Raw genomic sequence first — 21247 nt, 5'->3', positions numbered from 1 at the left:
AGGAGTATTTTTGGAACAGAAATACTCCTTCAAACGTACAACTTAATTTTTGAAACTTTGTCCATGTTTAGCATGGGAATCCAACTCTTTAGCAGAGTAAAAAACTCAGTATGCATGAAATAGCATTTCACCCCCCCTTTAAGCTTGTGCATGATGTCATTTTATGTCATGTGTGAAAACTGTTGGTCACATTCTCTATTTGCTTACTAACACTGTTAGTGTTATATGTATGCAGCAAGAGTCTGATAGTAACACAATTTCAATTATCTGTATGTATGTGCTGTATATGTGGAAGAATTGACAATAAAGCAGACTTTGACCTTTGACTTGACTTAAATCTTTCGGATCAAGTTCACTCTTGGGATTGCTAATAATAACAAAGCATTTGTAGGCAGAAATCTACTGAATTTACAGTAAATTGAACAAAACAACTCACACACTTCTATATACTATAGAAGCACAAGAAGTGATTCAATTAATACATCATTACTAATTTTTGTCACTTTAGATTAAAACAAATCTCAAAAGCATAGAACATGATGATAAAATGTCTCTCTAGTCTCATCTGTTTGTGAATTAGAAAAGTAATGTTGAACTGTTTCAGGCTCTCTAAGGCTTTATCCATTTATTTTGTGTTGTGTTGGGGTTGATATGATTCAAAAGGCAAACTCACGTGTGTATGTTTTGATTGTGGAGAGAAGCTTCTTCTGTGAAGGTGAACTAGGCTGTGACTAGACTTACTATTTTATTTTATAATACACTCTCCCATAGTATGAGCATAGGTCTGCCACTTTGTGCTGATACACGAATGGGAGGAGTTTCTAAATACTTTTAGACTTCCGGAAAAATTATGGTAGCTATTCAGTGAATATAATATTTTCAGAAATTACTCCAGTCTTCTGTGTCACGTGATCCTTCAGAATCTTATGTGCTGATTTAGTTCTTAAGAAGCATTTCTTTTTATGATCATAGTTGAAAACTAAGTTGTTTCATATTTCTTTGGAAATCATGATGGATGCCTTTTAGGATTCTTTGATGAATAGAAGGTTCAAAAGAACAGCATTGCTAATACATTATTGATGTCTTAAAAAAATACAGACCCAGAACTTAAAAACTGAAATGTAAATTTCAAGTAAACATTATCAGTTTAATGGTGTAATGATATAATGATTTGTTGACTTGCTGGAATGGCACTAATAGGGTAAAAAAAAAAAATCACTATTCTCGTTAAATATTTAAATAGACATCCGTTAAATAATTAATCTTATTATTACAATGCTTGATGTTTAACAAAAAAGATATATAATTATTATATTTTATAAAAATTGTAGGGTTTAAAAATACATAAATAAATAAATACACAACCAACTGTTTTTTTTTTTTTTTTCGCTGGGTGCCATGAGACTAATGGGCCAAAGTTAATCTTCTTCTTCTTCTTTTTTTTTTATAACAGTAACAGTTGTCTCTCTTTTTTTCTTTTTGATAAATTGTCAAGTTCCTCTTGTGATATGTTTGTCTAACCAGTCAATCTCAATGCAGCTACAGTATCTGTGATGATGTAGTTTGCTCTTCTACTGATCAAGCCGTAATCCACCAGATTAGGCAATGCATTGGGATTACTGGACACATGGAGTCTGTGATTGGTTTATGATTTTTTATGTATCTGTCCATCCTATGAGCTCGCTCCCTCACCCCCCTCTATTGCCTCTGTAATGTAATTGATTGCATTAATGTGATTTGATTGGTTAGTCCTGAGCTTTTTATAATAATAACTAATGAAAGAACTGCCTGAATCTGGAGCAGATCATCAGGTGATGCCAGAGTGGTGCTCTACAAAACACAGATGCAATGTTTTTAACCAGCACTACTACCTTCAAATGTTCATTTGCTGTAATGTTTTATTCTCAGATGCCTAAATCTGAAGATTTTTTTTGGACTACATCTGTGCTATTTTCTTGAAAGAAGGTAAACAAGAGGACAATGACAGGATTACATCGCCATATGACAATGCAACATGACACTCTGATGTTTAGGTTCATCTTATTGTCTCATTGTCTCTTATTTGTCGCTTTGTATGCTTCAGCTCAGCTCCACCTCAGCATCATCGAATGAAGTGTATGAACATGAATGGGAAGGAATGACAAGTTTATCTTCAACAGTGATGGCATAAAGCTACTCCTGGCATGTGGAAATCCTGATTAGACAGGGTTCCATCCCACTGTCACATCCCACTCTGTAGGTTAAGGGAAGATCCACCAGCTACAGATAAGAGGATTTGAGGAATTAATGTAATTCTTTTATTACCGTAAGAATAAATTCCTGTTGATTTATGTTTGGGTTACAAACCACCTCTGAGCTAGAGCATGTCGACAACAGTGACCAGACACATGCTGACGCACACAATAAGCTGAAGTGTACACTGATGAATGCTGAATATATGCTCTAATATGATAAAACACACTAGATTTCAGATTTGTGGTTGTACTGGGAGATGTGGGAACATCAGCAGATACGGTAACGTATCCCAGCACTCTCTCAGCTGAGGTTTGCATGGGATGGCCAGGAACCATCCTGTCTTGGGTCTGTGGAAGATTTCTATACCCCAGCTACAGACGAAGGTGTTTGGACATGAAGCTGGTCCTGCTGACTCTCAGGCTGCTGTGCCTTGCTTGTCTCTGGCCCGTCACCTTACTCAACAACCCCTACCCTAACCGGAAGAAGAACAAGGATGTTTACTTGGCTGAGCATGGCAAAAACAGATTCAGAGGGTGAGTAAAGAATATTTAACTCTTTTGACTTACTTCAGAAGTTTGGGGTCAGTATGCTTTATAAGTAATTCAGAAAATGTATGGAAAAAGTGACAGCAAAAACATTTATAACGTTGCAAAAGATTTCTATTTCTATCAAATGTTGTTCTTATATGAACTTTATATTCTTAAAGACTTTTGAAAAAAAAAGTATCATGGTTTCAGCAAAAATATAAGGCAGCACAACTGTTTGCAACACTGATAATAATAAGAAATGTTTCTTGAGCAGTTTAGCATATTATAATGATTTCTGAAGGATCATGTTACACTAAACACTGGAGTAATTACTGGGTAAATTCAGCTTTGCCATCACAGAAATAAATTACTATAAAAAATAAAAACAATTCCTTACCAACCCCAAACTTTTGAACGTACATTATGTTTGATAGATTCAATTTAAAAGTTAACATTTATGTATTGTTAGTTGTAATAACTCAAAAATTATTTTGTTTGGACTTTTAGACATGTAATAGTATTTCAATATTAGATCAGTTTTGCATAACTGTGCTGCTAGTTTGTCATTTGCCAGCATGGTTCAGTGTGTGAACAGATGGGCAATAATTAGGAAAGAGTAAACAGGGGGTTTAATTAGAGTGGAGGACACCAGAACTGGGTTTGAAAGGTTTCCGTGTTGCTTAGTATGTGGCTGACTGAAAAACATGTTTCATTTGTGGATTTCTGATAAACCAGTAAGCTGTGCTATATTGGATATTACCAGGTAGATAAGTTGCCTCTGATTGTGAGAATCCATATTATTTTAGTAATATTGTTAATATTTAGATTATTATAATTTTGTGTATATATATATATATATATATATATATATATATATATATATATATATATATATATATATATATATATATATATATATATATGGTAACACTTTAGAATAAGGTTCCATTAGTTAATGTTAGTTAATGTATTAATTAACATGAACAAACAATGAATACTACATTTATTACTGTATTTATTCATCTTCGTTAATGTTAGTTAATGAAAATACAGTAAGTTATTCATTGTTAGTTCATGGTAATTCACAGTGCATTAACTAATGTTAACAAGCACAATATATATATATATATATATATATATATATATATCCACTCAGAGAACTGATCTCATAATCATCAGTCTGTCTGGAATAACATGAAGAAACAGAACAAACTGAGACTCAATCCAGAAGAACTGTGGCAATGTCTCCAAAAAGCTTCAAGAAACCTGCAATGCTACAGTACTGTGCAAAGTTTTAGGCACTTGTATAAAAATGCTGTAAGTGAGGATGCCGTCAAAAATAATGTCATAGATAGATTTTATTAATTCATTTATGTTAACTTAACTAAATTAAATCTACATTTGGTGTGACCACACTATGCGTTAAAAAAGCTTTTGTCCTAGGTGCACTTGCACATTGTTTTTCAGGTAGCTTTGAAGGTAGGTTTCTTGAGGTTACAATTAATGGCAAAAATAGTTTGGAAATGTTAACTGATATTTCCTACTAACACACTGTCTGTCTACATGAGGAATAAAGTGTGGCTTTAATCTGTTGTTAATGGTTATATATTACCACAAAGGAATGAGTCACACGCAACCCCAGGAGTGAGAATATTCCTTCATTCTGTAATTAAAACCATCCTGGTGCCATCATCTGCTTTTCCTTTCATAGTGGAGGATGGAGCGCAGCCAAACTACTGTTTTGCATTAAAGTCACGCCTGCAGTTTCCTAAAAAGCTTTTTTAAAGTGCCAGCCAGGTTTTCAAGGTAGTTTTTGTTCATGTATAATGTGTCATTGCACTAAAAATTTCTAAAAGCTTTATTATGGTGATCTCTGTTCTTAGAAAGAGGTTAATATGAGGTTTAAAATGCATTTATTTAAATATATTTATATGTATTTAGTTTATTCTTGTATTATTAAAATTTTTCAGATATTCACAGTGGTGTTCAGCAGCATGCATTGTGTTATTAGTCCTCGGTTGTGTTTTTGTTTGCATGACTGCGTAATGAGTCCATCACACAGTCATTAGTGTTGTGTGGCTCTATATTCAGTTTGAGGTTTAATTTTGGAATTGCACTTCGGTGTGCAATTAACTTTGCCACATAATGAGCACAGCATGATTGACAGAATATTTGGTGTTTCAATTAAAGCACGCAGATGGAAAGACTATGTCAGAGGAAACATTGTATGCCTACGACTGACCTTCACTAGTTACTGCTGTGTTTTTGGCATATTTCATGTCTCATCTTTCAGGGATCGGACAACAGTTTGCTCAGGAGGCTTCTGGTACCGCTCCAAACCGTAGCTCATTTTCACAACCTGGGACACACAAACACTGTTACAACAACCTGCGTTTTATAAATCATTCCCACCCGGCTGAGTGATTATTTTCATATTACAGATGCTATAGCACTGAGGCAGATATTTAGAGTAACATTCTGACATGGAAACAGGTCAGCAAATGATTGAAACATGTTTTAGTTCTCTCTCTGTAATGCAAGGGTCTTCTACTCACAGGGCCCTGGACAATTTAGCTGTTTTTCCCTCCTTTTGAAATGCCACTGAAGTGCAATAATGGCCTGGGTGTGTTTTTCTCCTGACTGTTTTTTCTCAATTTTCAGGCGGATTGACTACAAATTAAAGAAAAAGGACAGCACTAAGTCCCTCCTGATCAAAACTGAACAGCTGCTGAGAATCGAAGACCACGACTTTGCCATGAGGCCTGGTTTTGGAGGTCAGGACTCACTGTTTACTGGCTCCAATTATCAGTTTTCATCTTGACCTTGAAAATCACTGTTAGAGTATTCTTTTTAATAAGCCTGATTAGAAATGGACTGAACCATTTCACCATGTCAGAGCGTGAAGAGCGAGGTGGATGTTGCCATCTCTCTGCTTTGGGGAAAGCAGCCAGAGGTGACTTAAACACAGTGAGTGTGGTCCTAAATTCAAACATGACCCAGATTGTGCCAAACACAAATTAGACAATGGGTGTTGAGGACACAGATGCGCTTTGGTGGACAGTAATCTGGATTACATCCCAGGCCTGATAAAACAGATGGAAAAGTGCATGATGCAACTCATAGACAATTTTCACACATATTTGGACACACTTACAATATATGAATGTCTTTACAGTGTATCAGTTATCATAGCAAGTGCATTTTTAAAACCAAGATAAACATAAATATAAGCAAAACATTTAACAGTGTATTATTAAATGAAGTTTATTCAGTTGACTGACTTTATTTATAAAACAGTACACATACTGGGAAAGTATCCACTAACAATCACTTCAGATTGTTGTTCTGCTATTGAGGTTTTAATTTAATTTAATTAAAAATTAAAAAGTAAAAGTACTTAAGTATGTTGAGAAACTCTAGTCGCTCTGTTTAAGTACACTTGAGAGGCCCTTAAAATTATCTGCAACTACAATATTACATTTTTTTTATCCTCATTGTGAGTGGAGGCATAGGTGGAAGCGTATGTAAATCGCTGTATCACTTCCGTTTAGCCAGCAGGGCGGCGCTTTCATCTGTCAGTGTTTTAACCTAAAGAGGAAACAGGAAGACAAAGAGATACTGTAGATAAGGTTGAGATAAGACTTTTAGTAGTTTATTGGTGATTAGGCTTTCTTTAACATGAATAAAGAAAACTGAGAAGTGGGAGCAGGCTTTGAATGCTTTCCATTCAGTGGACCACTGTTAATTAATGACTGGACAAATAGGATTAGAGTAACATTTTGAGCTCCATATGCTCACTCTGTAGGAGGAACGGAGGCGGTTTCTCTCTAAATTGATATCAAAGGCATTACTGTTGTCCTCCTACACCAATATGCAAATGGATTGTGTCTTCTGCTCTTTAGGATCTGCCATCCCTGTGGGCATTGATGTGCAGGTGGAGAGTATAGACAGCATCTCTGAAGTAAACATGGTAAAGTCCACTCTTTTGTGTAAATACAGTAACGGTTGTAGTTATTTAAAAGTTCCATTAATGATTATTTTAGAATTCTTCTAATGACTACATATTTGGAATAAAGTCATTATGAGATTATGTCCATGATCTCAATACAAACCTCATATTCTCAGTTCTTAACATGTGTGTGTGTATATATATTTATATAATGTTCTTTGGAAACTTCAATATTCAGTATTTTAAAATTAACAAAAATGTAACAAAAATGTCAGTCTTGAAAAAGTAGGCCTCCAGCTTCTACAAAGTAAATCAAAGCAATATTAAAGTTTTTTTCTGGTATATGTCAAAACCTTTTTTTTGCACCAAAATGCCCGTCACTGCCCTGCACTGTTGCCCTTAATAAGTAGTAATATTTATCTTAAGGTCAGTAAAATCTAAAGGTCTCTTCCAGGACTTCACCATGACCCTATACCTGAGGCATTATTGGAAGGATGAACGATTGGCTTTTCCCTCCAGTAACAATCTGAGCCGCACATTCGACGGCCGGTTGGTAAAGAAGATCTGGAAACCTGATGTCTTTTTCGTCCATTCCAAGCGCTCCTTCATCCATGATACCACAATGGAGAACATAATGCTGAGGGTTTACCCAGACGGCAACATCCTTTACAGCGTCAGGTAGGTGCCTGCAACCTCTGATGATTCATTTACTTCACATGTAATGTTTTAATAATCAACTATTCTTTATTGTAGGATTACAGTTACTTCTCTGTGCTCAATGGACTTCAGTCGATTCCCTCTGGACACTCAGAACTGTTCCCTGGAATTGGAGAGCTGTGCGTGCCCACCTAGAAACATCTTCAGTTCTTGTGTAATTTTTATTGAGCCCCCCTACATTGTTCCTTTTTTTAGCTGATATTTGACAGGTTGGGAAAATGGTGCCATTATAGCACACTTCAAATGCTTTATATAAACATGAATTCAACAGGGTGCACAATCTTTTGCCTCATTTCTTCATCTTTTGGCTTCTCTCCTGTGTCCCATTCAGATGCATATGCAGAGAACGACCTCATGTTGTACTGGAAAAATGGTGATGACTCTTTGAGGACAGATGAGATTGCCCTCTCTCAGTTCTTCATTGAAGAATTTCACCCCTCACACGGTCTGGCGCTGTACAGCAGCACGGGTACGACAAACTTTCTTCTCTCTCCTTCTATCTATTGATACTATGACAAATCTTATCTCTTTGTCCTGTTTGGTTATATATCAGTAGGTCATTAATTCTTGACTTTACTTGTTTCTGTCAGGCTGGTACAACAGGCTCTACATCAACTTCATCCTCAGAAGACATATATTCTTCTTTATGCTGCAAACATATTTTCCTACAATGCTGATGGTTGTATTGTCCTGGGTGTCTTTTTGGATTGACAGGCGGGCAGTACCAGCCCGTGTTTCGCTTGGTGCGTAACACCTATTAAAACACATGCAATGGTGGAAATCTTAGTTCAAAAACTGCTCATAAATGGTTCTTCTATGGGATCACAAAACCCCTTTTTGGAATCTCTATTTTGTGTGCAACTGTTTTTCACAAGAGCATGGCCTTCACACTGGGTAGCTCCACTCATAATGAAATCACATGGGTCCAATATCATACAAAATGTGTTCTGATTGTCAGTGATAGTGTCATAGAAGTTTCACACTTTTTTCTTTCACGGTTGTTGGCTGTGTAACCCTAACCAAGCCCTAACATCTGATTGGTTGGGAAGAATCAACAAGTATGTTGATCTAGACAGCACCTCGTTTTGTATCTTTGTAAATCAATCTAAATGTGCAGTCACATTAGTGAAATTTCTTGGGCTTAAAGGTCAATTGTCTATGTCAATTGTGTAATGATCCTATAAAGTATAGATCACTGTTGAGAAATCTGTGTAAGGAAATCTTTTGCCATTTCAAAAAATCCCCAGTTGTGTGGATTCTTACTGAAACTACTGTATTTCAACCTCTGAACTGCATTTCAGTTATCTTAACAATGATAAATGTGACTGCAGATGTGTGTCTCTCTGCATGTGTGTTCAATCCAGGCATCACTACGGTGTTGACTATGTCCACCATAATTACGGGAGTGTCAGCGTCCATGCCTCAGGTATCATATGTGAAAGCGGTGGACATCTATTTGTGGACCAGCTTCCTGTTTGTGTTTCTGTCCGTCATCGAGTACGCAGCTGTCAATTACTTCACTACTCAGGAGGAAATGAAGAAACTCGAGCAATTAAAGGTCAAAGTTCCCTTAAACATCCTAATTTTCTCAATTCATTCACTCTAAACTTCATAAAAGTTTCCAGTATTTTGGGTGTACTGATGCATTCTCTAGACATACCCAGAGAAAAAAAAAAAACAGCAAAATTTCAAAATGTCTCCCCTTGTTGATCAAATATTGTAATCACGCAAATGCAAAATGGACTTAAGACCACATTAAAAAAATTATTTAAATAAATATATTTTTTAATAAATTGGATATATTTTTTATCCACACTATCAAATTCCAAAAGGACAAAAAAAAGTAATCCATATGAATCATGTGCAATATAATTCCTAACCTGTATCAGAGCTGTCTGTGAACGGAACAAAATTTGAATGATTATTCATGGGTTATCTTGATTTAAATAATATCTCTCAGATATGGCCCTAGCCTAATTTTTTTACTCAAATCTTTCGGTGCACTATTCCTTGAATATTTTTATTTTTAAAAATCGTACCACATAAATTCCTGAAAAAGTGAATTGTTTTTGTCTCCTACAGCTCTCGGGATATGATGCATCTCAAGCAATGGCGTTTGATGGCTGCTTTCATGACCAGGACATAGAGCTCAGCGCATTTCCGCTCTCTGACCTAAACACAGACACATGCATGTCCTCCCAAAACTCCACGACGCCCGACCTCCCTTCCGTCCTGGGCACACGCCTCCGTCGGCGGCGCTCTATCCGCCAAAGTGTCAACCATATCATGAGCAACAGTTACAAGATTGACTCCTATTCCAGAATATTCTTTCCTTTGGCATACTTTCTCTTCAATATCATCTACTGGAGCATCTACTCCTAAGAGAGAATGTTATCCAGAAAACCGGCTCTTGAGATTATAAGACTCATATACACTTTGACTGCTTGAATGTGATCACATGCCACAGTGAAATTCAAACTCCCACACACACAAACACAAACACAAACTGTAACACAGACAAAAAGATTTAAATTATTTATAATGTTAGAATCTCAGATTCCTAAAATGTACAAATGTGAAATTTGTACTCATAAAACTATGAAATTGTTATATATATATATATATATATATATATATATATATATATATATATATATATATATATATATATCAAAACATGATAAACAATTTATCTATTACAATATTACTATATACAATTACTATTATACCATATTTTACCTAAACAGAACCCTTAAATTACTCATGACAATACAGACAAATGAAAGCATTACATTTGATTACATGTAACAAATTTGTGATACATTAGCAGAATTAACTTCATATTTCCACTTATATGAGAATCACAAAACTGAGAATGACTATAAAATGTGGAAAAACTAATAAACTACTATATGGTCAATGGACATATCTGCGTCTTTCTACAACACATGACATATTTATATGCTTTTTAAGACAGAATTTAAGATGAAAAGATTAAGATGTTTTTTTCCTTCTTTTTAAGTGCAATCCTTCATCTATTATAAAACATTGTTTGTACTATTTGATGCACTTGCATCATCTTAGCTTTATTTTATTAGGCCTATTTATTTATTTGCAGAAGAGTTATTTAATACTGTTCGCTGAAAACATATAGGACTTTAAAACCCTTGATGCTGCAAAAGCATAATATACAATTTCCTCACTTCTCAGTACATGGTGATACTTTAACGCATTGGCTACCATAGGTACATGCTCTTGCTATTCATTACTTAGCTGTGAGCAGCCTGATTTAATAACCAAAAACAAAATGTCTGGCTATGAAGCTGAATGCTGAAAGCCTTAACGTTCATTCAGACAAAACTGATGACAAAACATAATATGTTTTTGAGCTAAGTCACTAGATTCTTATCTTGGTAATACGTTTTTTTTTCAGTCATGACAGAAACAGAATATTTAGTGATCTGTTTCTTCACCTAGAGTCCTGTCTGCGTTTAGACTCCTCTTCTTTGGACGGATTTGACTGTATATCTCGTTTAGGACCACATCGTCATTCATTTCCCTTGATATGACCAGACTGTCATTCATTGGTGAGCCTGTAATGTGAAATTAAGGAGTTAAAAACAGTCTTGTCTTGAATAAAATGCATTTGCACATTTCTTGCCAGAACAGACCGATGCCTTGGGATGCCACTGAGTCGTCGCTGTTCAGTGAGCTTCGGGGTGCACTGTGGATCCCTGAATCTGCCTTCACAGTCCTCTTCTTTGGACGGATTTTACTGTATATCTCGTTTAGGACCACGTCGTCATTCATTTCCTGTGATATGATCAGACTCTCATCCATTGGTGAGCCTGTAATGTGAAATTAAAGAGTTAAAAAATGGTTTTGACTTGAATAACATTGCATTTGCACATTTCTTGCCAGAACAGACCGATGCCTTGGGACGCCATTGAATCATCGCTGCTCAGTGAGCTTCGAGGTGCACTGTGGATCCCTGAATCTGCCTTCACAATCTTCTTCCATGGACGGATTTTACTGTATATCTCGTTTAGGACCATGTCATCATTCGTTTCCCGTGATATGATCAAACTGTCATTCATTGGTGAGCCTGTAATGTGAAATTAAAGAGTTAAAAACAGTCGTGAATTGAATAAAATGCATTTGCACATTTCTTGCCAGAACAGACCGATGCCTTGGGACGCCATTGAGTCATCGCTGCTCAGTGAGCTTCGGGGTGCACTGTGGATCCCTGAATCTGCCTTCACATTCCTCTTCCGTGGACGGATTTTACTGTATATCTCGTTTAGGGCCACGTCGTCATTCATTTCCCTTGATGCGACCAGACTGTCATACATTGGTGAGCCTGTAAATTAAAATTAAAGAGTTAAAAACATTCTTGACTTAAATAAAATGCATTTGCACATTTCTTGCCAGAACAGACCGATGCCTTGGGACGGCATTGAGTCGTCGCTGCTCAGTGAGCTTCGAGGTGCACTGTGGATCCCTGAATCTGCCTTCACAGTCCTCTTCCATGGATGGATTTTACTGTATATCTCATTTAGGACCACATCGTCATTCATTTCCCTTGATATTACCAGATTGTCATACATTGGTGAGCCTGTAATGTGAAATTAAAGAGTTAAAAACAGTCTCGACTTAAATAAAATGCATTTGCACATTTCTTGCCAGAACAGACCGATGCCTTGGTACAGCATTGAGTAATCGCTGCTCACTGAGCTTCGGGGTGCACTGTGGAACCCTGAATCTGCCTTCCCAATTGAAGCGTTTTTAGAGTTCTGTGTGGCTGTCCGACTCCACTCTGCAGAAAAAAAAGAGAGGTTGAAAGGAGACACCCATAAAACATTTATTAAATGTAATCTGCAGCTAGTTTTTTATTTGGTTTGGTAATGTGGCGATACCTGAATTTTCAGCCAATCGTAAACTGCCACAGCAGAGGTACATTCTCCACTGTTTACGGACATTTTCCTTCAGAGCGCAGTGGAAAATAAAAATAAAAAATCCTGAGAGAGAAAGAGAACAATAAAAAAGACCCCTTTTCCATCAATTTACCGAGGTACTTGCATTACAATAAGAAAACAATACGTCCAATTCTATTATGTAGACTTTTTATTAATAAAAACAAAATCCATCACATTGTTTCTCACCCTGTAGGGAATTTAAAATGGTAAACATGTACGTGAAGGCCAAACAGACAGGTCCCCAGGCGAAGAAGGCGAAGGCCCATGTAAGCCCGAGCAGGAAAGTGAGTCCCACGATGCTACGTAGGTCATGCAAGCCGCTGCGATACTGATTATTGTGAGGGTTTTGGCGCTTGATTCGTCTCAGATGGACCATCACCACCCCAAACATGACCAGGTTCAACACAAATATGATGCAGAAGTATGCCACAACAGCCACGTAGAACGCTATTGTATTTTTTATCCAACAACTAAAACAGAAATATAGAAACATTAGAAGCGATGACATAATGCAGAGTGACACCTTTAAATAATGAGCTGAATACTTACAAATCAGTTCCATCAGAAAAGTTTATGAAGCCATAGTTATCTTTGTTTACCCCAATCACAATAATGACGACAACCAAAGGGACTCCTGCAAGAGCACATCTTGAACTTAAATCAGGAATCATCTACAGCCACAAACCACATGGCTAATTTAGCAGCTCAACTCACCCCAGCCTACTAGGGAAAATTTCAGCATGTATCTGGACATGAAGTTGTTGAAGACTTTGACGATGGCCAGGTACATATGCAGAGCCTCCAGCCCCATCCAGGTGAAGGAGACCAACAGGAAGTAGTGCAGAAAGAAGGCTGTGGAAATGCACAGGTCTTGAGCGTTTTGGTACAATGCCAGCCATGAGTCCAACAAGAACACCAGGTTCAGCATCAAAAGGCCAAAACACAAATGGATCAAGATCTTTGAAGGGATGTCACGGCGGATTTTTCTGAAATGAAAAAGAAGAAATGGGCAAATAAATGTTATTTGGGAATTACAGATGGAAATAAATTTTTGTTTACAGTTACATTTTATAAGATACATCACAGAGGTTTTTAATTAATCTAATAGGGCTTATAAATAGTGAGAATGAGGATGCTACTCACTCAAATGTGAGGTAGGTGAGCAGAGTAACCGAGAGAAAGATGGCCGACAACCCACATCCAATGTAAGTGATGAAGGAAAGGATTTTGCCATCTGACTTACATTCATTTTTTTTCTTTTAAGACAAAACAAGTTGCAAAAGATTAATGAAAGCTTTATAATATATCCTATATACTATACTTATACTATATACTATATATGTATACACTACCTGTTTGTTTATCCCCCCCCCCCCCCATTTTTTTATTTTTATTTTAGGGTCAGTAAGATTTTTGGAAAGCAAGATTCAATCAAAGTGACTATAATATTGTACAATTATTCTGTTTCAAATAAATTATTTTCTTTTTAACCTTCTATTCAATCAATCTTTAAGCAGCACAATTGTTTTTTTAATTTTAAGGCTGCGTTTACATTTGGCCATTACTGTGATCTGGCATCAAGCATATCGGATCATCAGTCATTCAGAACACGGCGCGTTTACACTTGCCAACATCAGCAGACTTTTCTATCTGGATAACCGGTCAGATCTTTAGTGCGCAATATTTAAATAAATATGTAGTCCTGAAGTGTTGGGTTTTCTTTTGAAAAGCAATTTCAGTTGCAGGACATTTTACAAATCAAAGACAAGTTTAGGAGTCTAACTAGCACTCCTCGCGGGTGTTCTCTGTATGTCTTCGGACAATTCGCGACAGAGGGGGTGGGGTTTTGCGTGACGTCCACCTGAATGCATCCTCGACTACCTCTACACTTGCCTTTTCAATGTGTACTGTATGTGGACAACATCCGGATACGGATCGCTTGTTAATGCCAAATGTAAATGCAGCCATTGATAATAAGAAGAAATGTGTCTTGAATACCACATCAGCATATTAAAATGATTTCTGAAGGATCAAATAATTGTAATTTATTACGAGTAATTGCCATCACATTAATAAATTACCTATAGTAAAATAGAAAAGAGTTATTTAATTAGTAATGATATTTCATAATATAACTGGTTTTACTGTTTCTTTGATCAAATAATAATAATAATAATAATATGCATCCTGGGTGAGCATAAGAGACTTCCTTTAAATATCACTTATTTATAGCATATACAGTTTGTGTATTACTGACAGTTCTAAAAATGTTTAAAAAATTAGTAAAGTAAAGAAAAAATGAAAATGTTGGCAGGCCAAATAAAAATCTAATGTTGGGGCCTTTGCTCATCACTCTTTGTGCTCTGAGTATTTAGATATCAAGCGTCTTTCTAACTTATAAATGTTAATTAGACATGATGGACATTATTATGGATTAGACATTATTATGGATTAGGCATTAGTTAGATAAAAAATGTGGACGTTTCTGCAGAAAATCCCCCACACTGGCATACTTACCAGTAGTACAGCAAAGCTAGTCAGGTGATTGCAGCTGCAGATGGTTTCATTCTCTGTGCTTTTGTTCAGATGGCAGCCGTCGGGATTCCAGCCTCCTAAACCTCCTAGCAAATTCAAAACACATAGGAATTAAAAGAAATTAATAAAGACATTAGACAGATCACACATTTAATTAAGCCTAATAACAGTTTCTCAGAAGGTGTGTAATCTCACCGTTTTTACCATAGTCCCAGAAAACACAGGAAGGTACATGGTTCCCCTGTGGGAAAGGAGTTCATGAAGAGATAGATCAGACAGGTTTCAGCTGGCAGTGAGATATGAAGTACAGTAGATATGTTAGCACACACACCACAGGCTTCTTATTCTTCAGAGTAAACTCAACATTCTCTCTCAGGTTTTTGATTGACAGGTTAGCCACACTACAGCCCAGAATGTGGCTGTTCAGTATCTGTCGACTAGGGTTTTCATCCTGTAGATAGATGCAAAATCAAAGAATCAACTGATGAGGCAGATTTAAGCTTTATTTCTGAAAATGTTATCCGGTTAGTGTGGGGTGTCTGTTGCGGTGCTTTTGCCTTTGAAGCTTTAATACATGGTAATGGGAAAAGACAGAATGACATGAAGGTGAATAATTATTGACAGAATTTTCAGTTTTCTGTAAACTATTGCATTTCATCTGAGGGCAATTGGTTTTCTGAAAATTTTATGTACAAACATTGTTCAGTGCTGCCACCTTAAAAGGTAAAAGTGGGTGGGAAGTCGTGGCCTAATGGTTAGAGGGTGTGTGCTCACAGTGTGTGTGTGTGTTCACTGCTCTGTGTGTGTGCATTTCGGATGGGTTAAATGCAGAGCACAAATTCTGAGTACGGGTCACCATACTTGGCTGAATGTCACTTCACTTCACTTTACTTTAAAACTCCAATCAACCCAGTTTTACCTGGAAAAATGTGCTTTTCTGAAAGAAAGTGAACTGGACTCTAGAAGCTATCTTCTTTTCTTCTGGAGAGAGGTTCTCTGTCAGGGACGCAGGTAGTGTTATTTTGGCCAGAGAGGAGGAACTTTCCACTTCCCTGACTTGTTCTTTTGTGACCTGTATAACCAGATATATATACACCAAATTTTGAGTGTGACTTCCAAAAACATCCAAAAATATTAATGGATTACTTTGGACTTCAGTTGTTATAACCTGTGGGTTTAGCGGATCTGCAATTGCGAATGATGTTGTCTCAAAGTTGCTCCCATTAACTTTGGTCACAGTCAAAGCGAGTGAATCAAATATAATGTTTTCAGTCTGGTTGCGAATAACAAGTTTCAGACCCAAGTTATCCACAGCTTGGATTAATCTACAAAGCACAATACATTATTTGAATAAAATATTTCATGTTTTACAGTTTAAGACATTGAATGCATGTGTTGCACACGTATTTCACCTGTTAGAGAAGGGAGCCAGAGTATCTTTAGAGCTGTCTAATAAGTTGTTGATGATGGACAGCACTGTTTGACCTAGTTCCAGACTAATGTTGGAAGTGGAGATAATATTATCTAGCTGGCTGACCAGCTGATTGACCTGAGATGAGTTTAAAGATGTCATATTCTGTGTTTGTTTCAGAAGATCGTTAGCCACTGCATCTGGGCTTTTAGTTGTTGCCTCTGAAAAATGAACAAAAATAAATGAGCAGTTGTTGAAGATGTGTCATATAAATACACAGTGGCACCAAAACATATTTTGATAGAGAATTCCATTGCATTGGATACAATGCTATAATATTTAAATATATATTGCAAACAGATTATTAATGCAAATCAATGGGATCCAATGTTGCTCGGACCCCATAGATTTTCATGATATGATCAAAGAAAAAAACATTGAGACATTGTTCAAAGTATCATTGTCTGTGTTCCACAAAAGGAAAAGTTTTGGAACAACACCTACTCAAGTCAAACTTAAAAAGGAATGGATTACTCAAAAATAATAATTTACTTAAGTGTTTCATTACTTTTTTCTGTTGTGGATGGGTGAACAAAATCATTTATATTTGAAATTTTGTGTCAACAAACTACAGTTTTGGAAAGTTGAGATGCTATATAGTCAAACCTGAAGTGGTTACAGATGTTGTTGGCACAGTTGTATTGGCAGGACTTGCAGTGCCTGTTGTTGTGTTGCTTTTACTAGTCGTTGGGGTTGGAGCTTCTGTTGTGGAAGTGGAGCTTTTCTGAGAGCTTGGATGTGTCACTGATAGAGCAGTTGTGGAATCTGTACTGTAGTGGGTTGGCCCACTGGTAATATTTTCTGTTGTTGGAAAGGTTGTTGTATGTATCTGTGTTGTGTTTGTGATATTAAACTGTGTTGTATTAACTGCAGGGCTTACTGTTGTGTTAAATTCTGATGCGTTACTGGAGGTCTCTGTTGTGTTGATGCTACGATTGACATCGTTGAGTTGTGTTGAGTAATAAGGAATGGCTGTTGTATTGAATTCAATTGTACTGCCAAGATGATGAATTGTGTTTGATTCATTTACATTACTAGGTGATTCTGTAGTGTGGGCTAAGATTGTATCATTTGAGGTTGTTGCATCTTGTATTGTCACTGTTGTATTGAATGGCGTGACTGTTGAATGATGAAGTGCAGTTGTGCTTAGTGGCATTGCAGTAGCAAAGTGAGGTGTGACTGTTGCATTTATTGGTTTAACTGTTGTAGTAAGTGATTCACTTATCTCTGCCGATGTATGAAATGGTGTTGAAGGTGGTATAGCTGTTGTAATGAGTGGCATACCTGTTGTATTTACAGTGATTGATGTGTTGAGAGTTGTTGTACTTTTATCAAGTGTTGTGTCAAGTGATTTGGCTGCTGTACTGACTAAAGATGTTGTTGAACTGAGTCTTGTGACAGTAAGGTCGAGTGGTGTGACTGTTGCATTGATTGGATATGTTAATTCACGTACTGTAACTGTTTTATTGACTGGTGGGGTTGTTATATTGAGTGCTATATCTGTTGTACTGGTGAATGAGTTTGTAAAATTGTGTGTACCTGTTGTGCTAACTGGTGAGGTTGTTACATTAGGTGTTGCACTGACCAGTAATATAGAAATATTGGGTTGGATACCTGTTGTATGGACCAGTGAGGCTGTTACATTGAGTGTTGTATCTCTTGTACTGGCCAGTGAATTTGTTATATCAAATGTAGTTTCTGTTATTTGGACTGGGGTTGTTAAATTGTGTGTTGTATCTATTGTATGGACCAGTGATGTTGTCATATTGTGTGGTGTACCCATTGTGTTGACCAGTGAGGTTGTTATATTGAGTGTACTGACCGCTGGAGATGTGTTGAATGTGGCCTCTGTTGTATTGACTGGTGGGGTTGTTATATTGTGTGATGTATCAGCTGTACTGAGAAGTGGATTTGCTACACTGTGTGTTTTATCTGTTGTATGGATCAGTGAGGTTGTTAAACTGAGTGTTGTTTCTGTTGTTTTGACTGGTGAGGTTGTTATATTGAACGGTGTACCTGTTGTGCTGACTGATGGGGTTATTATATCAGGTGACACATATGATGTACTGAGTGGTGAAGTTGTTAAATTTAGTTTTGTTTCTGTTGTTTTGACTGGTGTGGTTGTTATATTGTACGGTGTTGTGCTGACTGGTGTGGTTATTATATCAGGTGACACATATGATGTACTGACTGGAGAGGTTGTTAAATTTTGTTTTGTTTCTGTTGTTTTGACTGGTGAGGTTGCTATATTGTACGTTGTACCTGTTGCGTGGACTGGCGTGGTTATTATATTAGGTGACACATATGTTGTACTGACTGGTGATGTTATATTGTTTGATGTACCTGTTGTACTGATTGGTGAGGTTGCTAAATTTAGTGTTGTTTCTGTTGTTTTGACTGGTGTGGTTGTTATATTGTACGGTGTACCTGTTGCGTGGACTGGCGTGGTTATTATATTAGGTGACACATATGTTGTACTGACTGGTGATGTTATATTGTTTGATGTACCTGTTGTACTGATTGGTGAGGTTGCTAAATTTAGTGTTGTTTCTGTTGTTTTGACTGGTGTGGTTGTTATATTGTACGGTGTACCTGTTGCGTGGATTGGCGTGGTTGTTATATCATGTGACACATATGTTGTACTGACTGGTGATGTTATATTGTTTGATGTACCTGTTGTACTGATTGGTGAGGTTGTTAAATTTAGTGTTTCTTCTGTTGTTTTGACTGGTGTGGTTGTTATATCAGGTGACACATTTTTTGTACTGACTGGTGAGGTTGTTAAATTTAGTTTTGCTTCTGTTGTTTTGACTGGTGAGGTTGCTATATTGTACAGTGTACCTGTTGCGTTGACTGGCGTGGTTATTATATTAGGTGACACATATGTTGTACTGACTGGTGATGTTATATTGTTTGATGTACCTGTTGTACTGATTGGTGAGGTTGCTAAATTTAGTGTTGTTTCTGTTGTTTTGACTGGTGTGGTTGTTATATTGTACGGTGTACCTGTTGCGTGGACTGGTGTGGTTATTATATTAGGTGACACATATGTTGTACTGACTGGTGATGTTATATTGTTTGATGTACCTGTTGTACTGATTGGTGAGGTTGCTAAATTTAGTGTTGTTTCTGTTGTTTTGACTGGTGTGGTTATTATATCATGTGGCACATATGTTGTACTGACTGGTGATGTAATATTGTTTGATGTACCTGTTGTACTGATTGGTGAGGTTGTTAAATTTAGTGTTTCTTCTGTTGTTTTGACTGGTGTGGTTGTTATATCAGGTGACACATTTTTTGTACTGACTGGTGAGGTTGTTAAATTTAGTTTTGCTTCTGTTGTTTTGACTGGTGAGGTTGCTATATTGTACAGTGTACCTGTTGCGTGGACTGGCGTGGTTATTATATTAGGTGACACATATGTTGTACTGACTGGTGATGTTATATTGTTTGATGTACCTGTTGTACTGATTGGTGAGGTTGCTAAATTTAGTGTTGTTTCTGTTGTTTTGACTGGTGTGGTTGTTATATTGTACGGTGTACCTGTTGCGTGGACTGGCGTGGTTATTATATTAGGTGACACATATGTTGTACTGACTGGTGATGTTATATTGTTTGATGTACCTGTTGTACTGATTGGTGAGGTTGCTAAATTTAGTGTTGTTTCTGTTGTTTTGACTGGTGTGGTTGTTATATTGTACGGTGCACCTGTTGCGTGGACTGGCGTGGTTATTATATTAGGTGACACATATGTTGTACTGACTGGTGATGTTATATTGTTTGATGTACCTGTTGTACTGATAGGAGAGGTTGTTAAATTTAGTGTTTCTTCCGTTGTTTTGACTGGTGTGGTTATTATATCAGGTGACACATTTTTTGTACTGACTGGTGAGGTTGTTAAATTTAGTTTTGCTTCTGTTGTTTTGACTGGTGATGTTATATTGTTTGATGTACCTGTTGTACTGATTGGTGAGGTTGTTAAATTGAGTGTTGTTTCTGTTGTTTTGACTGGTGTGGTTATTATATTAGGTGACACATATGTTGTACTGACTGGTGATGTTATATTGTTTGATGTACCTGTTGTACTGATTGGTGAGGTTGCTAAATTTAGTGTTGTTTCTGTTGTTTTGACTGGTGTGGTTATTATATTAGGTGACACATATGTTGTACTGACTGGTGATGTTATATTGTTTGATGTACCTGTTGTACTGATTGGTGAGGTTGCTAAATTTAGTGTTGTTTCTGTTGTTTTGACTGGTAAGGTTGTTATATTGTTTAATATAGCTGTTTTACTGACAGGTGGGGTTATTATATTGTCTGTTGTATTTGCTGTATCGACCGGTTGAGATGTTACATTGAGTGTTGTATGTGTCGTACTGACTGTTGAGGTTGTTATACTGTCTGTTGGATCTGCTGTGTTTACCGTTTGAGTTGTTACATCGAGTGCTGCACTGACCGTTGAGGCTGTTATATTTTGTGAGGTGCCTGTTGTATGGACCGGTGAGGTTGTTATATTGAGTGTTGTTTCTGTTATTTTGAATGGTGAGGTTGTTATATTGTATGGTATACCTTTTTCACTGGCTGTTGGGGTTATATCGTGTGACATATTTGTTGTACTGACCAGTAATGATGTTATATTGTGTAGTGTACCTGTTGTTTGGACCGGTGAGGTGGTTATATTGAGTGTTGTTTCTGTTTTGACTGATGAGGTTGTTATATTGGATGCTATACCCATTGCACTGACTGATGGGGTTTTTATATCATGTGTACTTGTACTGGCCATTGATGCTGGTATATTATTTGATGTACCTGTTGTTCTGACAGGTGAGGTTGTTAT

General features: G+C 36.8%; 3 protein-coding genes across 3 annotated transcripts; 1 reads left to right on the top strand and 2 right to left on the bottom strand.

The window, feature by feature from the left end:
* Positions 1-1822: 1822 nt before the first annotated feature.
* LOC127946001 (gamma-aminobutyric acid receptor subunit rho-3-like) lies at positions 1823-10019 on the top strand. Its single transcript, XM_052542265.1, has 9 exons — positions 1823-2768; positions 5424-5536; positions 6665-6732; positions 7166-7389; positions 7465-7547; positions 7760-7897; positions 8019-8171; positions 8793-8986; positions 9511-10019. Exons 1-9 carry the CDS (start codon positions 2551-2553, stop codon positions 9808-9810), a joined length of 1491 nt encoding a protein of 496 aa, XP_052398225.1. The 5' UTR covers positions 1823-2550; the 3' UTR covers positions 9811-10019.
* Positions 10020-10476: 457 nt separating this feature from the next.
* LOC127946032 (uncharacterized) lies at positions 10477-11773 on the bottom strand. The gene is made up of 4 exons (XM_052542315.1): positions 11612-11773; positions 11357-11533; positions 11100-11276; positions 10477-11021 (listed from the first exon to the last, which is right to left on the bottom strand). The coding sequence occupies exons 1-4, from the start codon at positions 11748-11750 to the stop codon at positions 10882-10884; spliced, it is 633 nt and encodes a 210-aa protein (XP_052398275.1). The 5' UTR covers positions 11751-11773; the 3' UTR covers positions 10477-10881.
* LOC127946095 (adhesion G-protein coupled receptor G2-like) lies at positions 11772-18193 on the bottom strand. Its single transcript, XM_052542408.1, has 14 exons — positions 18190-18193; positions 16352-16571; positions 16108-16264; positions 15859-16011; positions 15271-15390; positions 15135-15180; positions 14922-15025; positions 13548-13660; positions 13119-13390; positions 12954-13038; positions 12591-12874; positions 12345-12446; positions 12122-12244; positions 11772-12043 (listed from the first exon to the last, which is right to left on the bottom strand). Exons 1-14 carry the CDS (start codon positions 18191-18193, stop codon positions 11802-11804), a joined length of 2025 nt encoding a protein of 674 aa, XP_052398368.1. The 3' UTR covers positions 11772-11801.
* Positions 18194-21247: the final 3054 nt, after the last annotated feature.

This window comes from Carassius gibelio, chromosome A24 (genome assembly GCF_023724105.1).
Source record: "Carassius gibelio isolate Cgi1373 ecotype wild population from Czech Republic chromosome A24, carGib1.2-hapl.c, whole genome shotgun sequence".
Taxonomy (NCBI): domain Eukaryota; kingdom Metazoa; phylum Chordata; class Actinopteri; order Cypriniformes; family Cyprinidae; genus Carassius; species Carassius gibelio.
This window is presented reverse-complemented; position numbering and strand designations above follow the sequence as displayed.